General features: G+C 44.7%; 1 protein-coding gene across 1 annotated transcript; it reads left to right on the top strand.

The window, feature by feature from the left end:
* The first annotated feature begins 1,207 nt into the window (after positions 1-1,207).
* slc1a9 (solute carrier family 1 member 9) lies at positions 1,208-24,683 on the top strand. The gene is made up of 11 exons (XM_080775324.1): positions 1,208-1,323; positions 8,946-9,092; positions 9,895-10,047; positions 10,735-10,994; positions 13,522-13,627; positions 14,164-14,290; positions 17,539-17,772; positions 19,552-19,746; positions 21,043-21,177; positions 23,318-23,771; positions 23,937-24,683. The coding sequence occupies exons 2-11, from the start codon at positions 8,951-8,953 to the stop codon at positions 24,108-24,110; spliced, it is 1,980 nt and encodes a 659-aa protein (XP_080631450.1). The 5' UTR covers positions 1,208-1,323; positions 8,946-8,950; the 3' UTR covers positions 24,111-24,683.
* Positions 24,684-26,394: the final 1,711 nt, after the last annotated feature.

Here is a 26,394-nt window from a genome sequence, read left to right as displayed (position 1 = left end):
GTGTGTGTGTGCTCACCTACGCGTGCGCACGTCTCTGTGCAGTGTGCAGCTGTGCACGTGCGTGCGTGCGAGTTTGTGTTGCTCGACTGTGTGTATACCTATAGCCTATATATGTAGACTTGTTTGTCTGTGCATAATGAGACCTGATAAGTGCATGTGACATTCCATCAGAAGGCGTGTTTGTGTGCTTAATAATTTGCTTTGCAACATCATACCATCATATGAATCTTTTTTTTTTACTGTTATGTCTTTATTGAGTTGACTGACAGAGAAATGGGGAGAAAGATGGCGAGTGACATGCAGCAAAGGTTGTCTGGATCAGGATTCGAACCCAATGACGCTGTCTGGCTGCCATTGCAGCATTGGGCCACCACGCACGCACGCCGGCAGCCCGGGGCCACCAATCTCCATTTTGAATGAAGAGCGGAGGTTAGTACACTTTCCTTGGTCTGATTGCTCACCAATCACTCCGACTCCACTCCTAATGTTCTTTGCCGCAGTGCCTTGATTTCCCCCCGAAGAGAGAATGTGTCATTCAAGATCAAGACACCATGCCAGAGACTTTTTAGATTCCTCATCAGGCCCTGTTTTCAACTAGGCCAGCATGCTATACGTCTTGTGTCCGTTTCAGATGAAGTGTTAAATGCTAACCCCTTGTGCTCATGGCCACTCCACCCACTTACCTACATCTATAACATGCACTCGGTCATGTTGAGTCCTCAGCGCCTGATACTGATATCTGTCAGATGATCCCTCTGAGGGAAGTCAAAGTATTTCTCAATCCAGAGCAGAGCCATAGTGCCCTCCTGTGGAGGGGAGGGTATAGCCTCCAATTCAAAGCAAATCATCATGGTTGCATGGTCCCATCTGGTGAACTTAAAGTCACAAACTCACATCCCCCTCTTGGTCTGCATGATGACAAGAAACATTAAGGTTATTTCACTTGTCGGATCTCTGCACACGTATACTGCTGAAAACACCTGTGTTGAACTTGACAGTGACACCCTCTCCTGGTTTACGGATGAAAGGCGCTGCAAAGAACAGTGTAATCAACTAGGCAATATGACCAATGACAGCGAGGAATGAAAGCAACAGACAGTGAGGGAGGGAGCGAGAGAAGAGAAGAGATAGAGAGAGAGAGAGAGAGAGAGAGCTTAGAGTACCAAGCTGTTCTTTTAATCTGCAAATTTTCTCAGATGACGCAAAGACTGTGACTTCGCTCCCCTTCCCTTCCCTCTGTTCATCTTCACATCCCTTCGTTCACTGCATGTGTCTCTCCCGATGCCTTGCTCTTGTCGGATGGGAGTCAGCGACACACAGAAGGTAGGCTTGAGCGCCTCTCCTCTACCTCCTCTCTGCACACTGCAGTGACATTCCAGGACTATGACTTAAAAAAATATGACTTGAAATTTAGGCATTATCTTTTTGACTGCTGTACAAAAAAAATATTATTATTATTATTTTTACTGGAGTTTGAAAAAAATAGCTTTATTAATTTGATTGCGTATAACTCAATCATTGTTTATTTAATATGTATTTCGATGCAGCTCTAACAAATTGTATCGTATGGTATTGTATCATTATTTGTTCATTGTTCGTTTGCCTTTTGTATATTTTTACTGACTGTGAATTAATTTAACGTTCCCTGAGTAGCAACTGTGTAATAGGAGATTATTGTAAAATAAAATATTTCACCTTCTTTTGAACAAGTGCCCTGTGATAGCACGCGGTTAGGACTGAAGTAATGTGCTCTTTGCAAGTCAGAGAGAGACAATCTTATAAGAGATTTACATGTAAGAGGGGAGACACTTTGTAAGGCCAAACGAGAAGGGGGGTAAGAACAATTTGAGCTGAGTCCTGATGGAGCGATGAGGTTGAATGGAAAATTGCAGTGACAGATCAAATAGAGAAGAGTCAAGAGTTTATAAATAGCAAAGCTTTAGGAGGGTGAAGAGAGCAGATGTGATAGACAGTCTGTGTTTAAGGAGTTCAAACAACAGATTAATACACAACAGATTATATTCAGAGACCTGCCGGGTGGGCGCGTGACGTGACGTGTGCTTGCCATGTGCACAGGGCTCACAGCCACACACACACTGTAGACGACACATAAACATATACTGTACGCGGATGTAGACTAATCGCATGTTGTGTCTCTTTTGTACAAGCTCAAAACGTTTTGAGCTTGTACATCTGCTATTTTTGATACGACAATATATGCAATGTGGCCCTCTGGAGTGAGTGTGGAACTATAGTGGTCCTCTGTAGTGAATGTGGAACTATAGTGTCCCTCTGGAGTGAGTGTGGAACTATAGTGGCCCTCTGGAGTGAGTGTGGAACTATAGTGGTCCTCTGTAGTGAATGTGGAACTATAGTGTCCCTCTGGAGTGAGTGTGGAACTATAGTGGCCCTCTGGAGTGAGTGTGGAACTATAGTGGTCCTCTGTAGTGAATGTGGAACTATAGTGTCCCTCTGGAGTGAGTGTGGAACTATAGTGGTCCTCTGGAGTGAGTGTGGAACTATAGTATAGTGGCCCTCTGGAGTGAGTGTGGAACTATAGTGGCCCTCTGGAGTGAGTGTGGAACTATAGTGGCCCTCTGGAGTGAGTGTGGAACTATAGTGGCCCTGAGAGTGTGGAACTATAGTGGCCCTCTGGAGTGAGTGTGGAACTATAGTGTCCCTCTGGAGTGAGTGTGGAACAATAGTGGCCCTCTGGAGTGAGTGTGGAACTATAGTGGCCCTCTGGAGTGAGTGTGGAACTATAGTGGCCCTCTGGAGTGAGTGTGGAACTATAGTGGCCCTCTGGAGTGAGTGTGGAACAATAGTGGCCCTCTGGAGTGAGTGTGGAACTATAGTGGCCCTCTGGAGTGAGTGTGGAACTATAGTGGCCCTCTGGAGTGAGTGTGGAACTATAGTGGCCCTCTGGAGTGAGTGTGGAACTATAGTGGCCCTCTCCGTCTTCAACGTTTCCCACCCCTGATTTAATACACACTACTATTCCTCTGCTCATGTTTATGGAGTGACAAAGCCATGTGTTTGACAGCATGGCTGTGTACTGTGTGTTGTAGCAGTTAGTTATTAAGTCTCTATGCTTTGAAGTTAACGTGAGGACACGCGTGTCTGTTTGTGTGTGCGTGGTTTGCATGTACAGATCGTTACAATGCTTTAGCTACAGCTGTGTGTATGTGTACGGGAGGGCGTATTAATGCCATATGCCATGGTGCTGCGTAGTATTGCCACTGTCCGCTCCCTGCTAGCCTCCTCTCACTATGCTCTGTGATGAGGGAGCCGGGGTTATGGGATTATATCTCCATCTCTCTGCAAAGCTCACACCAAATAATCAACCATAGCAAATAATCCCCTAGCACACGCACGCACACACACACAAACATGCACACACACACAGTCCCACACACACATACACACAAGCATGCACACGCACACACTTTCACTCATGCACGGACGCATGCACACACACTCACACACACACACACACACACACACACACACACACACACACACACACACACACACACACACACACACACACACACACACACACACACACAATGTTACAGACAACATCATTAGAATCCATATTATGCAGATTAAGAGTTTGACATTATAACTATAGAAGCTGGGACTGTAAATGTTGGTCTATGAGCATCCATGATTTCTTCCAGAGATGATAACAGAGCCACGGGCTGATGGTTTTTGCTGCTCCACTGGCAGCAAATGGGAAAGCAATTTTGTGGGCTCAATTACTGGACACAATGGGATTACATGGGCACATTACAGGCACATTGTGGTGTGTAGATGTTAACGCTACAATGACGAGCAATGCTTGCTTGTTTGTAGAAGCACAAGAATACATTCTACAAATCCACAACAAAGCCAGTTTTCATTTCGTTGTCAGTGGAGCACTTCAACGTTTTGTCTCCTGGTGCCCTCAAGTCACTGGTTTGTGCCTTCGTGAGAGCTTAGCATGCTTAACATTCACACAAAATGATAGAGATTATTACTACTTTTGTTTACTTATACACTTTTCTATTGAAAGGTCATTTGGGAAAAATTGTAGATGACATAATTCAATTCTGTTTAGCCCTTTAAGACCTAATACCGATTCTGCAGACGCCTTCTAAATCAGTAGTTCTCAAACTTTTTCGTAATTCAAAATTACTCAAATTGGCAGCGTGGCACAAAGTGACGCGCTATGAGCTTGTATATCTGCTATTTTTGAAGCGCTAAAATCTAAAATGACAGATGAATGAAGATGCTTTCCCTGTTTTAATGTGTTTTGAATGTGTTGAAGATGGATTTTCACTTTGACACTATACAGTATACACAATATGCGCCAACCATAGATCATTCTTCACTATGCGTTGCATTATGGAACCACAAATGTAAATTAACCTCCAACCTGAGTTGCCATTTGGTTTTTAAATGGATTAATGGCAAAATAACACATATTCATATACAGTACAATACATGTATTCAGAACCGTGCAGCAGCTCAATGTTGAGTTTAGTTTAGTTTAGTGTACCGGTAGTTTAGTTTATTTGCACATATGTAAATAATAACATACTGTACATGATGTGCTGTAAGTGCAAAAAAAACCCAAAGGGGCTTATCGAGTGGCCTTCCTATAGAAGCTACCAGTTGAGCTTAAATAACAGAAATGAAGATATGAATAACATTGGTGAACCTAAGGATTTAAAAATAATAATAATGAAAAAGAATATATATATATTTTTTAATAATAAATGTCAAATAATAACATGACTGTTGCCCAAGCTTTTTAATAAGAAATTGCTCTCTTAAAAGAGCAGAGACTATAGTACAGACTCTGATATGAGACCTGATATTTCAGTCCGGTGCAGAAGACATGAGGTCAGGGTGGGGGTTGCAGCTGTATAGCTATAAAAGGTATAGCCGCCACACATCTGTTGAGTCTCAACATCACCATCACCGATTGGCCAGAATCCGTGCAGGTCCCTGATAGGAAAGACTAGCTGGCTTGGTGAGTGGGAGTAGGTGGGTGGCGGGGGGGGGGGGGAGGTTACGGCTGTCACTCAAGATCAGCTGCCGCCTCGCCACCGACCGCCAGATTGAAATGAGGGGTGAGGTAGTTTGTTTTCACACACAGCGGTGGTATGCACACCTATAGCTCAGCGCCATAGGATCAATTACAGTGATCAAAGCCTGCTCAGCATGAGGGAGATTGACTATCAAGAAGATATGTTGTATAAGTGTTAGATGACTATTGGTGCATTTGGATATTATGTGTATATGATTATATGGTAAGTGTTTTTCTGTGTTGGATGGCTTCTGGGATCTTAAATGGCTCATTAGGAGGTTGTGTTTTTATGAGTTCACACATAATGTTTTACACGTTTATACGGTTTACGAGGCTGTTCATGTTGACGAGTGCGTTGTTTATCTAACAGTATCCACTTTGAAAGCATGCCGTGGGAGACTTCCAGTCTTGGCGCTGCGCTTGGCCGCGCGAGAGGGCAGTGGGCACGCAAACATGGATGTAACACCACAGCGGTATAGAAGCCCAATTGTCTTATAATCAGCCGGGCTGCTTTGAAGTCCTCTGCAGACGCACTGCTGGTGCCCTAACGCTCATCACTAACATGTGTTTCCAAAGCTTCCCTCGAGGACCTGACTTCCCTTCAAAGGGAGTGGTATACCTGGTCCGTACAGCCTACCTGGCAGAGAGGTAATGCCTGTGTCATGTCGTTACTAAATCCTCTGGATTTGCCGTAAGGCTTTCCGCTCAAACATTCTGAACCTGCTGACTTGCATCTCTGCTTTTTTTTTTTACCGCTGCTCTAAGCTCTAATATTATATAGGCTATAATAATTATATAGGCGCTATAATATGACCAGTCTGCAGTGGATGCTATGTTAGGCACACTGTTGTGATCTTTTGACTCGTACAAAAAAACATGTGTCGAACTGTATAGGTTTTCTGCCTCTCATGTCTAAGACGTACGTGTCCCAGCTGCTTTTTAAATATTATTGTTCAACAAGTTTCATGTGTTGTTAATAGCATATTAAATTCATATTGTATGTAATGTAAAACGGCGAGGTTCTTTGCATAAACCTCCCTAGGGGTTTCTTACCACACTGTCTGTCTGGCACAACAACTAACAACTTTCCCATGGGAAGATATCAAATAAATCAAATCGAAACTGGCAAAGAGACAGATCAAGGAGGCGATCGCACGCAGAAACGTTTATGAGACAGACACATTCAACTTGAGCCATGGAGACTTTGTCTTCAGGCGACTCTAGGACTCCATAAGAAAAATAATCCCCGAGTCGTTAAAGTAAGATAGATTTGCAGCACAGCCTCGGGCTCTTGAGTATGTCCGCTGAGCTTATACTGTAGTGCAGCTGAGATCTTCACCACCCTCTTCACATTACAGCTGTTGACTCATTAACCCAGCGTCATGACCTGTTCAATGCAGGAGGTTTAACATCCAGCTGATCGCTGCCAACAAAACGTGATTGATTGTCTTCATGTTGCCTGTTTATACTTTGTCAGAGCAATGTGTGCAACTGCTTTTTCTCAACAATCAACAAACAATCCGTAGGCTTACATTTTAAGTGCGTTGCCTCTCTCCTAACCGAGAGAGGTAATTACGCTACAATAAAGATGGCAGTGCATCCGCTGTCCAATCATGATGCGCCGTCCGCTTCAAATAACTTTATTCACATTGTCAGCCAGCCAATAGGTGTGACGCCACATCCAATCACTGCAGATGTGCTAGTTCTATTCTATCGACTTACTCTATTTCTATTGTTAAAATAAGTGATTTATGGAGACTTATGGTTATTGAATTATACAAGCTATATGTTATATATAGAGTACAAGAGTTCATGAACTTCCTTTTTCATATTTCCGAGGGGGAGGGGTCCTCATATTTCTTGTGAGTTTATTACTGATCAAGTAAAAGGTGGGTAGAAACCACACACGCATGCACGCACACACACACGCACACACACACACACACACACACACAAGCACGCACAGACACAGACACAGTAGATCTGTCTGGCACAGAGGTACATCAGCTTACATGATATTGTTAAGAATGACAAAGGCTGAAAAGAGGATTTGGAGTGACTGTATTGTACTGTACTGTATATACAGTACAGTGTATACCAGGCGGCCGGGCCCCTCCCCCACCTCTCCTCCGCTGCTCAGTTACAACGAGGCTTTACATCTCTGCAATTGAAACTTGACTGCTTGAGTCTCATTCTCCGCCCCCCCCCCCCCCCCCCCCCCCCCCCCCTCCCAAAAAGAATACCGGTATGCCATTTATGATCATGCTGGAGGTATGTCTCTCTCTCTCTCTATCTCTCTCTCTCTCTCTCTCTCTCTCTCTATGCTTATCCAGTGAACGCTGCTTGCGTGCTCGCACTTTTAAACCCAAGCATCTCAACTCTAGGGCAAACATCTGTCGAGAAATAGTCGATCGTCTATTTTCGGTGAAGATATTTAGTGTATTGCGTGCAAGAGGTGTTCCTACGTATAGTACATTCCCCTTGGGAATCCGGTCAACCAAGTACAGGGTTTAAATGGTTAAACCAGAGAGAGAGAGAGAGAGAGTTAAACAGCAGCGACAGACACGACCCCCGGGGAGTGGAAACAGAGCTACCAGGTATACCAACCAGAGTGGCTTCAGGTCCGTGTCTGCTATTATTTGTGTGCTGGACTGCTGGTGGTATACTGGGAGTGCCTTTCTGTGTGACTGCGCTGTTACCGCTGTACTCGAAAGGCCCTCTCCTCAGCTGATGGATTATAATCACATCTGATTGCAATTGTCTCCCCGAGTCAGACTGTTTAGTAAACGTGACATTCACGGTTCTGACTTGGACTTGGCATGCGTTCCTCTCCAGATGTGTTTATAATCTGTGTTTGGGGTTGGAGGTTGGGGGGTGGGGGTGTGGGAGGGGACTCTTAAAACATTTCCCCCATTGAGTGGTCGTGCAGAAGAACGCGGCTGGATGGACAGTTGGACACTGAACCTCAGTAGAGGAAAGAGACTCTCGAAGCCAAACATCACATATTTATGACTTGACGCTCACTTTATCAAGGCGATTGCACTCCACTGAGACGTCACGGCTTATGAAATATTCCCTCTTTCATGCAATAGCCTTGTTTGTGTTGTACGCCAAGCCATTATTCGACTTCCACCCAGTCTCATTCTGTCTGTTGACCTCTAACCAAGCTTAAATGTCATCACTACCAGAGGTCCATTAATGGTACTTAACCTTCTTCTTGCCTGTGTTGTTACTACAAAGGCCCATAAGCGGCTCTGTTTCTGGGGGGGAAAAGGCCGTCCTGTGATGTCTCATCACTTCATCACTTCCAGGTGTGTTAGACCTGTCAATCAAACATGATCAGTCATAATTAAGGCATGCTTGGAGGAATCCCATTTGACTGCTCTTCATCCACCGTGTGTCTTTCATGATCACAGTCACTGGTTGGGGGTGGTCTGGGTCCCCAGGGGGTCATTGAAGGGGTCCCAGAGAACCCACGTTAAAATGAGAAACATCTTAAACTTTTATTGAAACTTACTTTAATCTCAAACTACAGTATACAGCTCTATCAGTCCAGTTCCCTCTGCCTAACCTGTTCATTTGCCTTGTGTTATTCTTGGGCTGCTTGGTTTGCGCCATTTGCCTTCCTTTTTTAAATTTAATCGATGTGAATTGAAAATGTATTCTTGGTCTAAGAGCAGCCAATATCCCCTGTTAGGACAGAGTCTCCTAGTCATAATGTGAAACTACTGTGGGACGATTCATTAACTGTGAGTTTGAAAACATAGATGCATGGCTCAGGGAGCCAAATTAAATGTAAAACTTCTGAAGATTATATAAATGATATGATGTTCTTCTGAGACACTGACCCACCTCACAATTTCCACAGGCAGCATGACAAATCAGCCACCAGGTAACCAGTCCAACAAGAACAACAAGGACAAAGACATTCAGCAAGATGACAACACAGAAGTTCACAGCAAACAGGACAGCAAACAGGACAACAACACCCTGTTGCTTGGACTCACTGTCTTTGGTATGGATGTCCTCATTTAACCATTTACAGTAGCATGGACTCACTGTCTTTGGTATGGATGTCCTCATTTACCATTTATAGTAGCATGTATTTTTTTTGTATGTTATTTATTTTCTTCTCCCTTTTTAACAAACTGATGGAGGTTGTGCACAAATGAACTTCACCCCACATCTTTACACCTGTATGTAAACCAGTAATGTGACAATATTGGTTCTTGATTCTTGGAACTACTTACAATTTACAATTTAGGCATTTAGCAGACGCTCTTAATCCAGAGCGACTTACATTAAGCAAGAACAAAAAAGCATGGGTATACATCACATAAAAACATTTATCATGAAACATGCGTAAGCTAAGAAAGTAACAGTGGAATATCTATAATGAAACTATACATATAAGCTATACATCTATACTACTATGCTATACATATGTACTATGACGTGCTATGACAATAGCACATACAATGCACTTATGCTGTCTACATAACATGCTATAAGTCTACTTGATTTAACCGATCACAAAAACACAATAATCTAATAAAAGAATCAATTTCTATTTTGGGAATGTCATCATTGTCATCCTAGGTGAAAAGGTTCACATCGCGACGCATTGTGAGCATGTAGATCCACTATTTTCATTGTTTTTGAACATTGTTTTTGAACAACATTGTTGTTCTCCTCCTCTCCTCTCCTCTCCTCTCCTCTCCTCTCCTCTCCTCTCCTCTCCTCTCCTCTCCTCTCCCCTCCCCTCCCCTCCTCTCCTCTCCTCTCCTCTCCTCTCCCCTCCCCTCCCCTCCTCTCAGGTGTTGTTGTGGGCTCATTGTTTGGCATGCTGCTGCGGTACATGGCGGTGACAGACAGCGGCACCCTCACCATGATCTCCTTCCCTGGAGACATCCTGATGAGGATGCTGAAGATGCTCATCCTGCCCCTCATCATTTCCAGCCTTATCACAGGTACGTGCCAGACTTGTACTGTAGCCTACACATTTAGACACACACTTATATTTATATTTATATATTATATTTCTTTTCAAAATCGTTTTAATGCAACCAGTATTATATAAAGGACACATTTAGGTCAGTGTCATCAGATAACCTCCTTTATAAGGGGAATAAACCTCATTCTCCTATACATTAATTAAAGCTATTGGGGGGTCTGGGTCTAAATGTCACTGTAAAATATTAGGCATTGAGAAGTTTAAAATTTCCGATTGAATTCCAATTCTCCGTATTTGACCCATCTCTTGGAGCGGTGAGCCGCAGCCGTGCCGCGCTCGGGAATCATTTGATTAGTAGATTTGACCCCGCCAATCCAACCCTTTGATGCTGAGTGCCAAGCAGTGAGGCATTGGGTCCCATTTTTAGTCTTTGGTATGACCCGGCCGGGGATCGAACCCCCGACCTACCAGTTTCAGTGCGGACACTCTAACCACAAGGCCACTGTCAGGTACATTCAATAGTCCAAGCTTCTCAAGTGCTTTCTTTTTTTTAACGATATCTTTGGTTTTTTGATTTACAGTAGGTATATAGATCGGGACTCGAACCCGCAACACACTGTCATGCTGGATTACCAGCCTGGACCGCTATAAAGCCTCTCAAGTGCTTCCTTTTCTCACATTGTGACCATTAATGTCCTTCCAGGGCTTGCCGGTCTGGATGCTCGCTCCAGTGGCAGGATGGGCAGCAGGGCCATGGTCTACTACATGTCCACGACGGTGATCGCCGCCGTCCTCGGCGTCATCCTGGTCATCGGCATCCACCCGGGGAACCCCAAACTACGGGGGAAGTCGCACGCTCCCAGTGTCAACCCTAGGAACATGGACGTCAGCAGCATGGACGCCTTCCTGGACCTGATCAGGAACCTCTTCCCGGAGAACCTCGTGCAAGCATGCTTCCAACAGGTGAAACTGAAGCGGGCGTTACATGCTGAATAGCCTGGAACTCACCTATGCTTTTTATGGCATAGGCAGCTCCCGGCAGGATCCGCCGGGAGAATATATGCGCAGCTGCGCGACATGAGACTAATTACTTAGAGCGACAGAGAGAGAGAGGAGCGTGTGTCTAAGGTGTGTACATGTGTGCGTGTGTATGTCAATTTTACAAAGGTGCAGACAATCAGAAATCAGCAGAGAGTGAGCAATGTTACTACTCTACTCTGCTACTCTATGCCGAATTGAAGTGGACTCAGACCCAGACTTTTTTTTCCTCCCTGGAAATAAAAACGTCTGGGTTTCCGAGGCTACATGCTGAATGGTAAAACAGGTTAGGGTTTTGGGTTAGGGTGTCGTTCTAATGACAGTCGCACCACTAAAGCCTGTACGCATCAATATCTCACCTGACCTCTGACCTCAGTCATCAAACCTTGTACACACTCAAGACACAGCTCCATATATGGCCGTTGTATAGTGGGGCATGCAATGTCACAAAAATGCACATGTCTGAACAGATTAACATAACATTACACGGCAATACTTTGGAAAAAAGGTTTATCATTGGACCCCATGATGGAAGGACTGAGTTACTGGTCATATCATTTTGTTGCCACTGAGTGTTGGTACCCCCTAGGCTAGTGCTGTAGTGCATTATGTAGTGAAAGTGATATTTGCCAAAAAAGGAGATGTGGTGCCAGGAGCACAGCAACACACACATATAGACATACACACCTGGGTGGAGGTCTGTGCTCTACTGAGCAGCATTTATTTATTTCCTAGTTTACTGTACATATTAAATGTTGTGTTGTGTTTCTTTAAAGCCTTTATTTTCAAAGAAATTCTGCCATGCCGGTACTGTACAAGCCATGTTTCTATAGCTTTGACATGTTTGTGGGTGTCAGCCCAGTGACCTAATGGAGGTCAGTTTGTAAGTGTCAGCCCAGTGACCTAATAGAGGTCAGTTTGTATAAGTGTCAGCTCAGTGACCTATAATAGAGGTCAGTTTGTATAAGTGTCAGCCCAGTGACCTAATAGAGGTCAGGTTGTTGTTGGTGTGTGTCCAGGCCAGGAGAAGGCTCTGTGGGATTCTCACAAAACACGACTGAGAGATTTAGCTTGTTTATCCAAGCTGATCATTCATTTAAATGATAATCCAAGCCTCAATCATGTTGTGACGTTTGCCTTCTTTCGTCCAAATCCCGTCCATCCGTCTCTCTCTCTCTCTCTCTCTCTCTCTCTCTCTCTCTCTCATCCCCCCCTCTCTCTCTCTCATCTTCCCTCGTGCGTGTGTCTCGGTGATTAGAAATAGTTGTCTGTGTTAGACTGGGTGAGGGTCAACCTTTCTGCCACTGCTAATCTCTGTACATCTGGGTTGCTGCATCCTTATTGTCTATACGTTTATACAGTCTGTCGACTGTATATAGATGATCAGATATATATATATATATATATAACCTTCATTCCGTCGGTAAATCCCCTGTGTCATACATATTGGTAGCCTATATTAGCCCAATATTGCTGTTACGCATTTCACTTGAAATGCGTAACTTGAAATTTCACTTAAAACCGCATCGGAACCAACAGTGCAGAGAAAAAATTTGGACTGTGTGTGTGTGTGTGTGTGTGTGTGTGTGTGTGTGTGTGTGTGTGTGTGTGTGTGTGTGTGTGTGTGTGTGTGTGTGTGTGTGTGTGTGTGCGTGTGCGTGTGTACGTGCGCGGAGAGAGACATTTAATGAAACTCAAGATTATAACGTCCTAACTCGCTATAGCGCTATCACAAACATGTCACGCAGAGAGAGAGAGAGAGAGAGATGTGCCCTGTGTGGGTCTCGCACTTGTATCACGGCACGTGCATGTCAAAATGAATTGGAATAAAAAAACAAGTGATGTAGCCGCTGCCTATATGTATCGGGTCTGGATCGCATCTCGGTGAACTCTTGCAGTGTGTGATCCCTGGTCGGCGATCAATCAATTAAAAAAAAAGGCTCCTGCAGTGTGAAATGCACAACGATCTGATGACTCGCCGACAACTTTAAAACTCCTACAGTGTGTAGGGGCCATACACTGGAGTTGGCTCTACTGGCTCTACTGTACTTCGACCGCTTTTTCGGTCTCACACAAAATCTCTTCGCCAAAAATGGTGAACTTGTAGATTGGCTATTTTTGGCTAATGTTCCCCCCAGATTATGCATGGATGCTGGAGTTAAGTGGTAAAAAGGCTGCTTGATAAGCAGGTGCGCAAAAGCATTACAGCCTACACCCATGGGGGCGCCATCAATGCATAGTACTCATATCTTAATTGGATGTAACACATGCTAGTTGCTGCTATAGTATCATTCATAATCCCCAAATTCATTCAATATTATTTCTGGTTGCAGTGGCCTGTGAACTCAGCATGTGATTGGACAAAATATCTTCTTTGTGATGTGAAGTCACACTCACACATGTGTGCAGCTGTGGCATTTATCCTGCATGTGAATCACCTGTGTGTGTTCAGGTGTCGACGGTGTTGAAGAAGACGTCAGTGATACCGCCGAACCAAACGGAACCCGTGATTATCAGCACGAGGAGGCTGGAGTACAAATGGGGCATGAATGTCCTTGGTGAGTCCATATACTCGTTTTTGCCTGCTTCGTTTTTGCCGTTTTTGCCTGCTTTGCCTGCTTCCCTCCCGGAATTTTCACCAGTGAGGGGGATAACTTTGTAATATGCTATTGGCTGTTTGTATTATTTTTGGGAAAATATAAAAAGATACTCCTGTGGAAAGGCTATATTATTTTACTTATATTGACCCTATAAACAATTTAGTATTATTTAGTATATGTAAGGTTTTTCCCACTCAAATGGTACCTCGTCAGATAATCCCCACATATCCTACAACAATTTATGTGAACAGACTTCATTGTAGTAGCTTTTCATAAATTATATTTGTACTTAGGCTGTTCTGCTGTCATGAAAGTTTATAGTTAGAGAAATTCAAAGTCCACAGCCGTCATGCTGTCCAGCCTCTCCCACCCCTCACTGGGGAAAATTCTGGGAGGAAAACAGAAACGGGGTGAGTTGTCTTGTTACCGTGTTATGTTTTACCTGTGTGTGACTTCTTGCATGACACTTTTTTGCTGTGGTTGTTTTCAATCAGGCTTGATTGGCTTCTTCATCGCCTTTGGCATATGCATGGGGAGGATGGGAGAGAAGGGGAAGGTCATGTGTGAGTTCTTCACCGTACTCAACGAGATCATCATGACAATGGTTTCCATGATCATGTGGTCAGTGGCTTTTGCTTTTGTCTTTTTTTCCCCCTTTGCTACAATAGGGCTGGGCAATGTTGGCACAATCACAATATTTCTGACCAAATATACCTGGACATTGATATAGTGTGGGCAGTGTGCCGCAGTAGCTGTTGTTGGTGCATGATGTGGATATCATGAGCAACAGAGGCATTGTTCAGCTGCCGTCTGAAGAGTTCAGACTTTACTCTTTACCGTAATGCAGCCTTTTAACACCAAGAAACGTTACCATTTTAAACTGTATCATGATACTACGATAACCAAAAACTCTATATACTGTACAGTATAGTCTCATATACTGTATATCTCATTGATATTTTATAGATATATCACCCAGCTCTACACTCCACATCATGCCGTTCAGCTTGTGTGTGTGTGTGTGTGTGTGTGTGTGTGTGTGTGTGTGTGTGTGTGTGTGTGTGTGTGTGTGTGTGTGTGTGTGTGTGTGTGTGTGTGTGTGTGTGTGTGTGTGTGTGTGTGTGTGTGTGTGTGTGTGTGTGTGTGTGTGTGTGTGTGTGTGTGTGTGTGTGTGTGTGTGTGTGTGTGTGTGTGTGTGTGTGTGTGTGTGTGTGTGTGTGCGTGCGTGCGTGCGTGCGTGCGTGCGTGCGTATGGCCTTGTACAGTATGTGTTTGTGAAAATGAATTGCATGACTGTATGTGCAATTATGCATGCCCAGTTGTCTCCCTGTTTTCCTTCACGTTGCAGTGCTTGGACATAGTAGAGAAGCCACCCACACAGTACCAGTGACACTGATGGATAAAGCGTCGACTGTGTACATAAGAAACACTGTGGGAACCGGCAAACAGCGGCAGGCCGTTTAAGAATACAGCGAAAACGAGAGGACGGACGGACGGACGGACGAGGCACACGATGCAAGAGGGGCCTGAGAGACGGATGGTGAAGGACAGGGACAGATGGACAGAGACAGGAAGACGAGAGAAGGAGCCAGAGAGGGCCCGGAGAGAGAGAGAGAGAGAGAGAGAGACACCGGGAGGAGACTGGGGAGAGAGAGAGAGAGAGAGAGAGAGAGGGATTCCCCGGGACATGCCGAGGGGTCTGAGGAATGCCGAGGAGTATAGCAGCAGCTAGCAGCAGCAAGGGGGGGCCAGAGCAGTGCTGTGGGCTCCCAGGGGACGCAGGGTGGAAGCGCTCCAGAATGCAATGCATCCATAGTAGGGCCGTAAAGCAAGTGGAGAGCCACCGGTGGCAGTAAAGCAGAGAGCAGTTGCAAAGGAAAGGGGGACCGCTTGGGGGGGACGTGGAAAGATGCCTTAGAGATAGATCGATGTGAGAGCCTTGAGGCTTCACAGGACACCGGCCAGTAGCACCGCAGAGAGAGAGAGAGAGAGAGAGAGAGAGAGAGAGAGAGAGAGTCCAGTAGCACTGAGAGAGATGGATTTGGTGGTGGTGTGTGTGTGTGTGTTGGGGGGGGGGGGGGGGGGGGGGGAACAGCAGTCTAGATGAGCAGCTGTACACCAAAGGAATTGTACCCTTGTTCATATCACTCAGCAGTGTAAACAGATTACTCATGAGCCTACGGGGCCACAGCCAAACAGAGAGCCCAGTGTATACAAAACGCACATCGCAACGTGGCACGCCTCCATCAGATCATATATACACACCACAAGCTCATATGTGTGCTGCCAACAACTGTCACCAACAACTGACATCCGCCCCCGGTTACATGCGGCAGTTTGTCACAACCTGATCTTATAGTGCAGAGCCAAGCTGGTTGTGGTGTACGCGGGGAGCTTCTCTGAAACGGCTCTTGAATGGAAAAACCACCCCATAATTCCTTCTGTCCAGCACCAGGACATATTAGTATTCAGAAACATGAACGAGATTAGACTCAGATAAGCCTAATAATCTCCCATGTTATTGTATTGAGTACATTGTGGAGATGCTCAAATAACGACGAGTAGGACGTTCACTTTGGAAACCTGTTGAATATTTGCCCTTAAAGCAAAACGGTGCATTTATATATAGCACTTTTTATCCGAAGCGCTTGACATAGATTGTGCATTACATTCACACACCGGTGGCGGAGGAAACCATGCAGGGCAACCAACCTGCACATCAGGAGCAATTAGGGGTTCAGAGTCTTGCTCAAGGACACTTCGACACTAACTCTGGGGGAGCCCGGGATTGAACCGGGAACCTCACGGTTGTCCCTGAGCCACTGCCCGGCCCATAAAGCAACATGTAGCCGTATCCCAGATGATGTAACCGTTATCTTTTCCATCTTAGTTCATTCTCTATATGGAGCTGTACATCTGGGTGACATCACCGATTTAGGGGCAGGACTCGCTTACACTGCCAGGGCTGAAAGCTTGCTATTTTGAGACAGTTGTAAATATTTACAATATAAAGTATAGCTCTCCTTGATACTATAAATTCTGTGTCGTCTTCTTCTTACGGGTTACAATGACATGATCGTATTGAATTGAACAATCTATTGCTAAGCTCATTTAGATTGCCCACCTGAGGCCTATAGCGTGCCTGCAACCAAGAACATTTCCCTGTAACGTGTAAATGGATTTAATCTCTCCTCATACTCAATCGAGCACCGATAAGAACTGAACTCCAAAACTGTCGCACAGTTTAGTATAGGCTTAACTGGACCCGTCCATTCTTCCAGTATATATATAGCTCATATCAGGTTTAATGATAGAAATAGTGTGGATGGCACAAGTCCAATTTAAGAATGCCTTTGTCTCCGCGGTATTTCCAGGCGTCAACTTTGTCTCTCAGCGTGGTAATGCTTAACCCATTCTGACCGGGCACCCATTTTGGTGTTAGCATCATGTTATGCTTTACCTATTGAAAAATAGCAGATCTACAAGCTCATATCGCGCCACCGAGTGGCGCGATACGAGCTTGTAGGTCTGCTATTTTTGAAAAATTCGAAGAACGACTGACATTTTTAGAATCTGATCTCAGGTCAGAATGGGTTCATCAGACCAGTGTGTGTCCAGTGGAAACCTCGTATGAATCTGATCTCAGGTCAGAATGGGTTAACACATACAACCTCTGTGCCTGCATGTCGGCGTGTGAAGGTGCTGACAGCATACTGTACGATAGCAGAGGTGCCTATCATAACTTTGACTCTTCACTGACTTGGGATGTGTTGTGAGCTGCTTAGTATTATTACAGAGCAAAGTGAGAGAGTCTGTACCTCATAATAAGGTTGTCTTTTTGTTTACTGTGTGTGTGTGTGTGTGCACAGGTACTCTCCCTTTGGCATTGCTTCTCTGATAGCGGGAAAGATCGCAGCCATCGGTAGCTTGGAGGTAGTGGCCAGGCAGCTGGGCCTGTACATGGTCACCGTGATCGTAGGCCTTGTCATTCACGGCGGCATCATCCTTCCTGCCATATTCTTCGCTGTCACCAGGAAAAGCCCCGTGACGTTCTACCAAGGAATCTTCCAAGCCTGGATCACTGCTCTGGGCACTGCCAGCAGGTACGGGCCTGCAGTGCGTGCATGCGTGCGTGCGTGCGTGCGTGTACGTCTGTATGTGTGTGTGTCGTGTGTGCGATACAGAAAGAGAGAGAGAGAGGTTATGCTTATAGTGCATTTTAACAGCGGGCGTTAGACGAAAAGTGGGCGGAGGAACGTCGCAACGAAAAAATGGAAATAATTCATCTTTTGGGCGACATCGTCCGGCGATAGTGGGCGATTAGGCGATAGCCAATCACTTGCCGTTGTTCTCCCACTGTTAAAACGCACTGTTATGCATGGGTGAATGAATATACTGTACTGTATTACTATATGTAACTTGTATGTGTCTTGTGTTTTGTTTGTTTGGTTTTTCACGGTCGTATACAAGCCTTCAACAATAATTGCAGTTATTATTGATTGAATTAATGAATATGTGGGTATTTGACTTTTCAGCCATTGAACTGGGTTGAATTGACGAGGGCAGAATACTAGATACTATATTTTTATGCGACTGAAACCAGTGTTGATTTTGGCAGCAAATTTTTATTTTAGTTTCAGTCGTAGTCTTTGGAATACAACTTACAATATACGGGCGGCTGAAAGCTGGCGTAGCCGTCTGGGCACCTGGGCTGGTAACCCAGTCTGGCAGTGTGCCACGTGTTCGACTCCCGATCCCACCGGCCTTTACTGCATGTCACCTCCCAATCTCTCTCCTAATTTCCTGTCAGCCTACTGTTATCTATCCCTCTTTGCAAATAAATAAATAAAGGCGAAAGACACAAAAAAAAGGAGAAAAATAAATTGACAATTTATTTAGTGCTAGCTTTAATCATCATAGCTTAGTTTTCATTTAGTTTCCATTTAGTTTTCGTCAGTGAAAAAAGGTAGTCGACGAATGTTTCCTTATTATTAGTCGACGAAATCAACACTGAGACTGAAACGGCAACTCATGGCAGCCAGGGCCGTACAGTAGGTGTCTGAACACGGGTTATTATCACGGTCCAAGTCCATGTCTGACTGTCAGATTCTGTGTCGTAAATGTTTAACCCATTCTGTACGGGAACCCGTTTTGGTGTTAGCACTATGTTGTGCTTTAGCTATTGAAAAATAGCAGATCTACAAGCTCATATCGCGCCACCGAGTGGCGCGATACGAGCTTGTAGGTCTGCTATTTTTGAAAAATTCGAAGAACGACTGACATTTTTAGAATCTGATCTCAGGTCAGAATGGGTTCATCAGACCAGTGTGTGTCCAGTGGAAACCTCGTATGAATCTGATCTCAGGTCAGAATGGGTTAAGCCTTTGGATTAGTCGTCACTGGACAAGCTGGCCACGCTCGATCTGCATCCTGTATCCTAGCTTGGCTTGGCTTGCCCTGCCAGGCTGGGATACTGCATGAAAACATGAGTAATGTGTAATCCCATCAACCTTTTCTCTAATTATATTATGATGACCCGGGCTTTGCTGGGGCTGGAATCAAATTCCTTTAATTCATAATGTCGGAGGATTGCAACACTGGCCTGCTGCACCAGCTGTTAGGAAGAGACTCTCACTCTACTCAAATTTCTCATGCTCTACTGACTTTTTTCTCTCTCTTTTTTTTCCCAAGACAAATATCTCCTCTTCCCTGCCGTCTGTTGTTTTCCACTTAAGCCCTGTTTCTCCTCACCACCATGTCTACCACATACGTTCCTGCTTTTTTTTTGGCCATTGAAATTAATCCAACTTTCGTGTCATTTGAATTGGCAGAACATGTTTACTTTATCAGCCTCTTCTTCTTCTTTTCTTCCACACACTCAGCGCGGGGACATTACCTGTCACCTTCCGCTGTCTGGAGGAGAATCTGCATATTGACAAACGCGTGACGCGCTTTGTACTGCCCATTGGCGCCACCATTAACATGGATGGCACGGCCCTGTACGAAGCTGTGGCGGCCATCTTCATCGCCCAGATGAATGACATCAACCTAGACATGGGACAAATCATCACTGTCAGGTAAACCCCCTGCCTGGAGGTGGTTGGCTTATGCTCGTGCACACACGCACGTACGCATACACACACTCGCACACATGCACGTACGCACACACATATATACACACACACACACACACACACACACACACACACACACACACACACACACACTCATTTTTTTTGGAGGCATTTTAACCCATTAGTTTGTGTTTTGGACAAACTATGTGCGGTAGTTTCAGAGTGCATGCAAATATACTCCAAATAAATTATGATGTTATTCATGTGGTGGGATAATTTCTTTGGTTTTTGGCAAAACGCTACCTTGAGGGGAACCACTCTATTTTGATTAGAATTCAGCACTACATGTCGTGGCCACAATTATTCTGTCTGAGGGCTGCTGTTCACCAACTGCTCTTTCATCATCTGCCTACCAGATAGTTGTGGAAAAGTACCACATTGTCTGTGTGTGAAAGTGTGTTAGAATCCAAAATTAGATCCATATGTGTACAAAATCTCTATAAGCATCTTTTAATCCCCCCTGTCACAGTGATATGTCAATTTGTGTTGTAGCTATGCGTGTAACAAAGGAAAATCTTCTTGGATTTGTATTATTGAGATGAATGATGGTTGATTTATTGCTTTATCCTTTTAACCAAACAATGCACAAAAAGTACACACTGCACCGACCTGCACACCATCTGCACTTGCAAAATGAACACTTTTATTATTGAAGCTAAATCATTGTGTACTTTATGAACACCTTTATTATTTAAGCTTCATCATGGTGTAGTTTTTGTGCATTGTTTGAATACGTTGATCCCTGGCTAGGCTCCCCGTCTCTGAGCCGACCAGGTGTGCATAAGACTTTGTTTCCTTAACCAAGAAGATTCAAGGCTCTCTTTGAAAGGCCAAGAAAGTTACAGATATCACACACAATAACTTAACACTAGCAAACATACAGTAGGCGAGTCATAATTTAATCCAGGATCACACTGACATAAGGATAAATAGGCTTGCTTAATCATAAATGACAGCAGGCATTAAATAGCAGGCATTAAATAATGTTTTATCTTGGAAACCCAGCGTAGCCTGCAGTCACATCTGTCTGTGTCTTAATCCGTCTAAATATGGACACATCAAGAAGATCGTTATTTCTCCCTTTGTGATGCCAAACACAGATTACTGTCAGGATATATAAAAAGGAAAAATAAGTGAGTTAATTCTATTTGTGGAACTGCTCACTCGATGCTAGATAAAATTGGGGTTTTTCTTTTTTAATCTCTCCGTCTCTCTTTTATCTCATTTCTCCTCCCTCAGTATGACTGCCACCCTGGCCAGTGTCGGGGCGGCCAGTATTCCCAGTGCCGGCCTGGTGACCATGCTGCTGATCCTGACGGCCGTGGGTCTGCCCACCCAGGACATCAGCCTGCTCATCGCTGTGGACTGGCTGCTGTGAGTCAGGTGTCTGGGGCCGGGGGGGGGACGGGACGTCTATCTGTCCCTGGGCCGGAGGAGGGGCGTTAAGGGGGTCGGGGTCGGGGTCGGTGCCTATAGTTATAAGCTAGTGTAAAGCAGGGAATGGGCTCTATATGCACACAAAATAACTCTTCCCTACTTCCTTCACAGGTGATTATTTTAAGCCTCTGTTCCAATTAAGCCTCTGTTCCATTTAGTGTACATTGGTTCTCAAACCTTTTCATATCAAGTGCCCCCAGTTCTCTGAGAGTGTACAAATGGAACCAGATGGACCCGTACGGGGCCCTTTGGAACCCGCTCAAGGACACTTTGAGACACCACTGGTGTAGCAGAATGTTTCCAACGAGCCAACATGCCTTAAGCCCAACACACACACCGGCTCCGTCCGACGCGGCGCGATGCGTTGCCGCCTGGAAAATAGAACTGGTTCTATCGGCGCGCCAGTCGAGGCGCCAGCGAGCGTCGGACGCCGCCGGTGTGCGATATAGTTAATTGAAAATAATGGAGGCGGCTGTTTTGACGCGCGGCGGTCACAGACGGTGTGTGATGGGCTTTAATTAGCCTTAATTAGTATCACCTGTAAACACCGGTACACCGGAAGTAAGGAAGAGGCCCAATTTCTTTCCAAAATGACGTGTATGCATAAAGCCCATTGTGGGGACTCGTTAGCCTGGCTAATGGCTAGGGACTCGTAAGTCACAAGTTATCAGTCATTTATTTTCAGAAAAGACGAGTCAGATACATTTCCATTTGGATGTTCGGGCATTGATATGTCATGCTTCTGCTCTACAGCAGACAATAGCAATCACTGGTGTATATAGGCTATGCCGTATCAACAGCACAGTATGTGAGAGAGATTGTTCATGTCAGAAATGCTTTATTTTCCATAAAATAGGGATTTTGTCTTGTGGACATTGAACAAATATATCAGTACCGGTAATCACACTGTAACAGGACTTTATATTACTGTTCAATCATAATATGCGATCAGGTTGTGGTTTGCAAGTGAGAGTACATTATGTGTAGGGCTGCAACTATTTTCTTAGCTATTATTCTATTGATAACTGTTTTGATTCATTGAATAACAGAGTTAAACAAAATGTTATATCAAGACATTGATTAACCATTGTGTTATTTTATACTTTGTTGTATAACTGTCTCATTCAAAAAATAGTGGAAACAGCATCTCCAAGCTTACAACGCATCACAATGCGACACGTTGTGAACCTGTAGATTGTTTTTCTTCGGTACTTCCAGTTCCTGCCCACCACCATGGAGACTGACTGGAGTCCCAGGGTGTCTCTGGCTTGGCCAGGTGTTCCAATGAACACAACTGCCACATTTTTGTGGGTGGGGAGCTGCCAGGGGAGGGAAAGTGTTTCTCCTCACTATGAAAAAAGAAGTGGCTGTCGACTCCATGTGTATGGTTGTCTACACCAGGGGTTTTCAACTGATTGTGAACCAGGGACCACCACCTTGACTAAGAATCAACCTGGGGACCACTGTTGTGTTGCATCTACATCCACACATGAGCTTGTAGATTGGCTATTTGAACTATTTTAATAATAGTAATAATAGTAATAGTATAGTAAAAATGCCAAATACGTGCAAGATATAGCACATAGATTATATGGGCACATTTCCTAATAATGATGACTCAATCAGGCAAGCTTCACCCTTCACTTCACCCTTCTTGAGATTCTATCTCCCTTTTCTGTGGAATTTCTTAACCTCAGACTTCCCAGTAATTCTGATAACATTGTCACACTTCCACGGAACAGTGCAACAAAAGGTTCAGTGCACCGTTCCATGGAAGAAAATACAAACTCTTCACTTTGCTTACTTTACATTACTAAATGCATGGTCAGGGACCACATGCAATACCTTCACGGACCACCTGTTGAAAACCCCTGGTCTACACCACCAGTGGTTTTCAAACAGGCTACATTGCAAAGGGACATTGCCATGCCCAAAATATGGACATCAGATTGAAAGTTAAAGGGTATAGAACTTTAGGAAATGAGCGTAGCAAGTAAAAAACTAAAAGATCATAATATTGTGCAAATCATCCGTTTTGTTTGTTTCCACTTCATGCTTTGTGGCGTGCGCGCTGCAGTGACAGGATGCGTACGTCCATCAACGTCGTGGGCGACTCGTTCGGCGCCGGGATCGTGGACCACCTGTCGCGGGCGGAGCTCGCCGACCTCGACATGGCGGACAGGGAAGCCCTTCATCAGGACGACGGCGAGCTGGACTTCATCCCTCCCCCGCCGCTCCTCACGGAGATGGACCTGATGACGGGCCCCGGCGTCAGGCCGCCGGACTTACCCCCGCGCTCCCCCCGCCCGCCCACCCTGAACCACATCGGCCCCAGCCTCTCCCAGTCGCTCTCCCTGTCCTACTCGCCGGCCCGCTCGGTCCGCTCGGTCCTCTGTCCGTCGCCGCTGCCCTCCCCCCGCTCGGTCCGCGCCCACTCCCCCCTGCCCTCCTCCTACCGCACCCCCCGCTCGCCATGCCTTCTCCACAGGACGGAGCCCGGCTACTGTCCCGTGCCCAGCCATGATAACCAGGTATCACTTCAACACTATATATATATATAGCCTCTAGGTTCTACAGTTGCATAACATACTTGTATACTTCTCCAATATGGTGAAATAATTCATTCTTTATAATGCTCGCATTCGTAGCAGTTCTGCCATTTTTTGTCTGTTCTCTCTCATTCGTGTCTTCTATAGAACGCGACGCTTTCCCGTCGCGCCCACAGAGAGAGGGAAAGGGAAAAGGAGCGTCTGCGATTCGAAAGCGAAACGGAGGAGGAGTTGGTGATAGAGGTGACCGACGGGGAGGAGAGCGACGACACTGCGTACGACAGGAGGCATGGAGGCATTCCACTCGTTGACCTGCCTTGAGGGGACGCGTCCATGGCCAAGGTTTCTCTGTACATCTGATTCCGTTGTTCTGCCACTTCCCCCGTTTTCATGCACAGTTCTCCACTGTGTCGCTAAGGGTGTGGTTGTGGGTTCCAGGGCTCACAGTGGGTTTCAGGTACATGAAATTGTTGCAAGTAGGAAATAGCTCATTTTTTTTGTTGCAGATTTTTGCAGAATATTCACCCCCGTAAAGGCTACATACATACTCCAGTTTTTGGTGATAGGTTATCACCGTTTTAGGTGATAGCTTATCACCTAAAACGTTGATAAGAGTTGAGGCCATCATACTCGCGGTGATGTCCTTAAAGATTGACCCCGCCTCCCTGTGGTTTACCCAACTTCTAGACCAATCAGTGAACGGGGTGATAGCTCCAGAGTGAAAAGACTTGTCTGATAGTACAAACGGAGAGATGGGTCTGTGTCCGCGGTGATAGCTGATCATCACCGCGACTGACGTAATGGTGTAGTTTTCCCAACCCTTTAAAAACTACACCGCGGTGATAAGCTATCACCAAAAACTGGAGTATGTATGAGCCTTTATAGAGACGCTAGGGTTCACGGTTAAACCCAATTTGGAGAAGAAGGCAAAAGCAAAAGCACTCGGTTGAGCATTTCCACGTCATAATGTCACGCGTGCACGGTTCTGGAAGATAACAGTCTATAGAAAAGAATACATGCACTCAACGTAGTATCCTGGAAGGATTTAAAGCTTTATTTTGTTTCCCCCGTAAATCAGATCGGATCAGAATTACGCTGAAGAAGGCTCTCGGGCCGAAACGTCTTACTTACTGTTGTTTTCTGCTGGGGAACAAAATAATGCTTTAATCCTTCCAGGATACTACGTTGAGTGCTGGTATTCTTAACCCCAATTTGGGCCTTTAAAGCCAGTCCAGAGGCTTTTGCTCAATGTTTGCAAAACAATGCTTTAATGGGGATTGTTTTACTCGCTTCAAGGTTCACGCTTAATTCCTTTTTTACAGTTGCGGAAATTGCTATCTTGCTGCTGCTGTCATTTTAATAACCAAAGTCATGCATCCTTCATGTCATTTGCCTGATAATGATACCGGTCAATTTGATGTCTGCCCCTGATGAGAGAAGTATTGTGGTGTTGCAGCTAGATGTATTTATTTAATTTCTATAGTCTTATTCAGGAAATGCCAACCATGAAATGTTGTTGTTCACTTGTATATACTGTATAGTGACATGCATCTCTCCTTTATAGAAGGAAGTGAATGAAAGTATGTCATTCACGTTATACCGTACCTCAAGAATACAAACTTCATTATGTATGTTCATAATGCAAATACGGTATTCTCTTGTCCTCCACTTTAATTTAACCTAATTCTCCCCCGAAGTATAATTGTTATTTACTGTAGTTTGATCTATTGGTTTCCAAAATAATATTTAGCTGTCTTTGCTCAAATGCACAATACTTGTTTTAAATTTGCTCCATGTTTTAAGTTATTACCGGTACTTTACTTTTACTCATATGTTTGTTCTTGCAGACTTCTTCAAGATTGTAAAACAACATAACGGGGTTTTCTCATACTTTACTTCCTCTACTACTTTTACCTTCTCTGTCTCTGTGTCTAAATTGCCTTTTGTTTCAAACTGAAAATCATTGACTACCTCCCCCAAATTAGGTTTTTAATTCAGTTTTACAGACCCAGGTTGTAATTGTGTAAGATATGTAATAAAATCTTGGAGATTTATATGAAGGCCAATTCCATGTTTTTGTGCTGCTTAAGAACCTTGTATGGGGGGGGGGGGGGGGGGGTCTGTGTGGTGACTAAGACAGGACAAGTTGTGTGGACAACAATAATATTGGATATGCTGGCATTGCAGTGAATTACAGTGATTACACACAAACACAAGAAAATTACACACAGTACTACATGACATGCACACACATTACACACAATAGTAATACTATACACATACAGATGAAGACACAGCGTACCACAACACTTAATCCTCTCAAAGCAGAGCTGGGGATGGGCAAGGCGAGAGAGAGAGAGAGAGTGAAACATGGGAGACTAGAGCCTATAGAGGAGAGCGGCAGATGGCCAGAAAGACGTCAATCCTTCTCATTCTTCCCAGACAGCATAAGGGCATTGTGGATAATTGCAAAGGGGACTGACGTTAGTGCTGGTCCCTTTCTATGACCCCTCTGGTCCATTTCTATGACGTTAGACTTGGCTAGAGCATCATATAACCCATTAAAATCGGGGAAGCATTTTAGATTTGAGCTAAAAGAACGTAT

The sequence above is a fragment of the Protomyctophum bolini genome (genome assembly GCF_963924005.1).
Source record: "Protomyctophum bolini genome assembly, chromosome: 11".
Taxonomy (NCBI): domain Eukaryota; kingdom Metazoa; phylum Chordata; class Actinopteri; order Myctophiformes; family Myctophidae; genus Protomyctophum; species Protomyctophum bolini.
This window is presented reverse-complemented; position numbering and strand designations above follow the sequence as displayed.

Coding starts and splice junctions, on each gene's coding strand:
- slc1a9 (XM_080775324.1), top strand. CDS start 8,951: ATGACAAATCAGCCACCAGGTAACCAGTCCAACAAGAACAACAAGGAC. Junction 9,093..9,894: donor GCTTGGACTCACTGTCTTTG/GTATGGATGTCC, acceptor CCCTCCTCTCAG/GTGTTGTTGTGGGCTCATTG. Junction 14,291..17,538: donor ATGGTTTCCATGATCATGTG/GTCAGTGGCTTT, acceptor GTGTGTGCACAG/GTACTCTCCCTTTGGCATTG.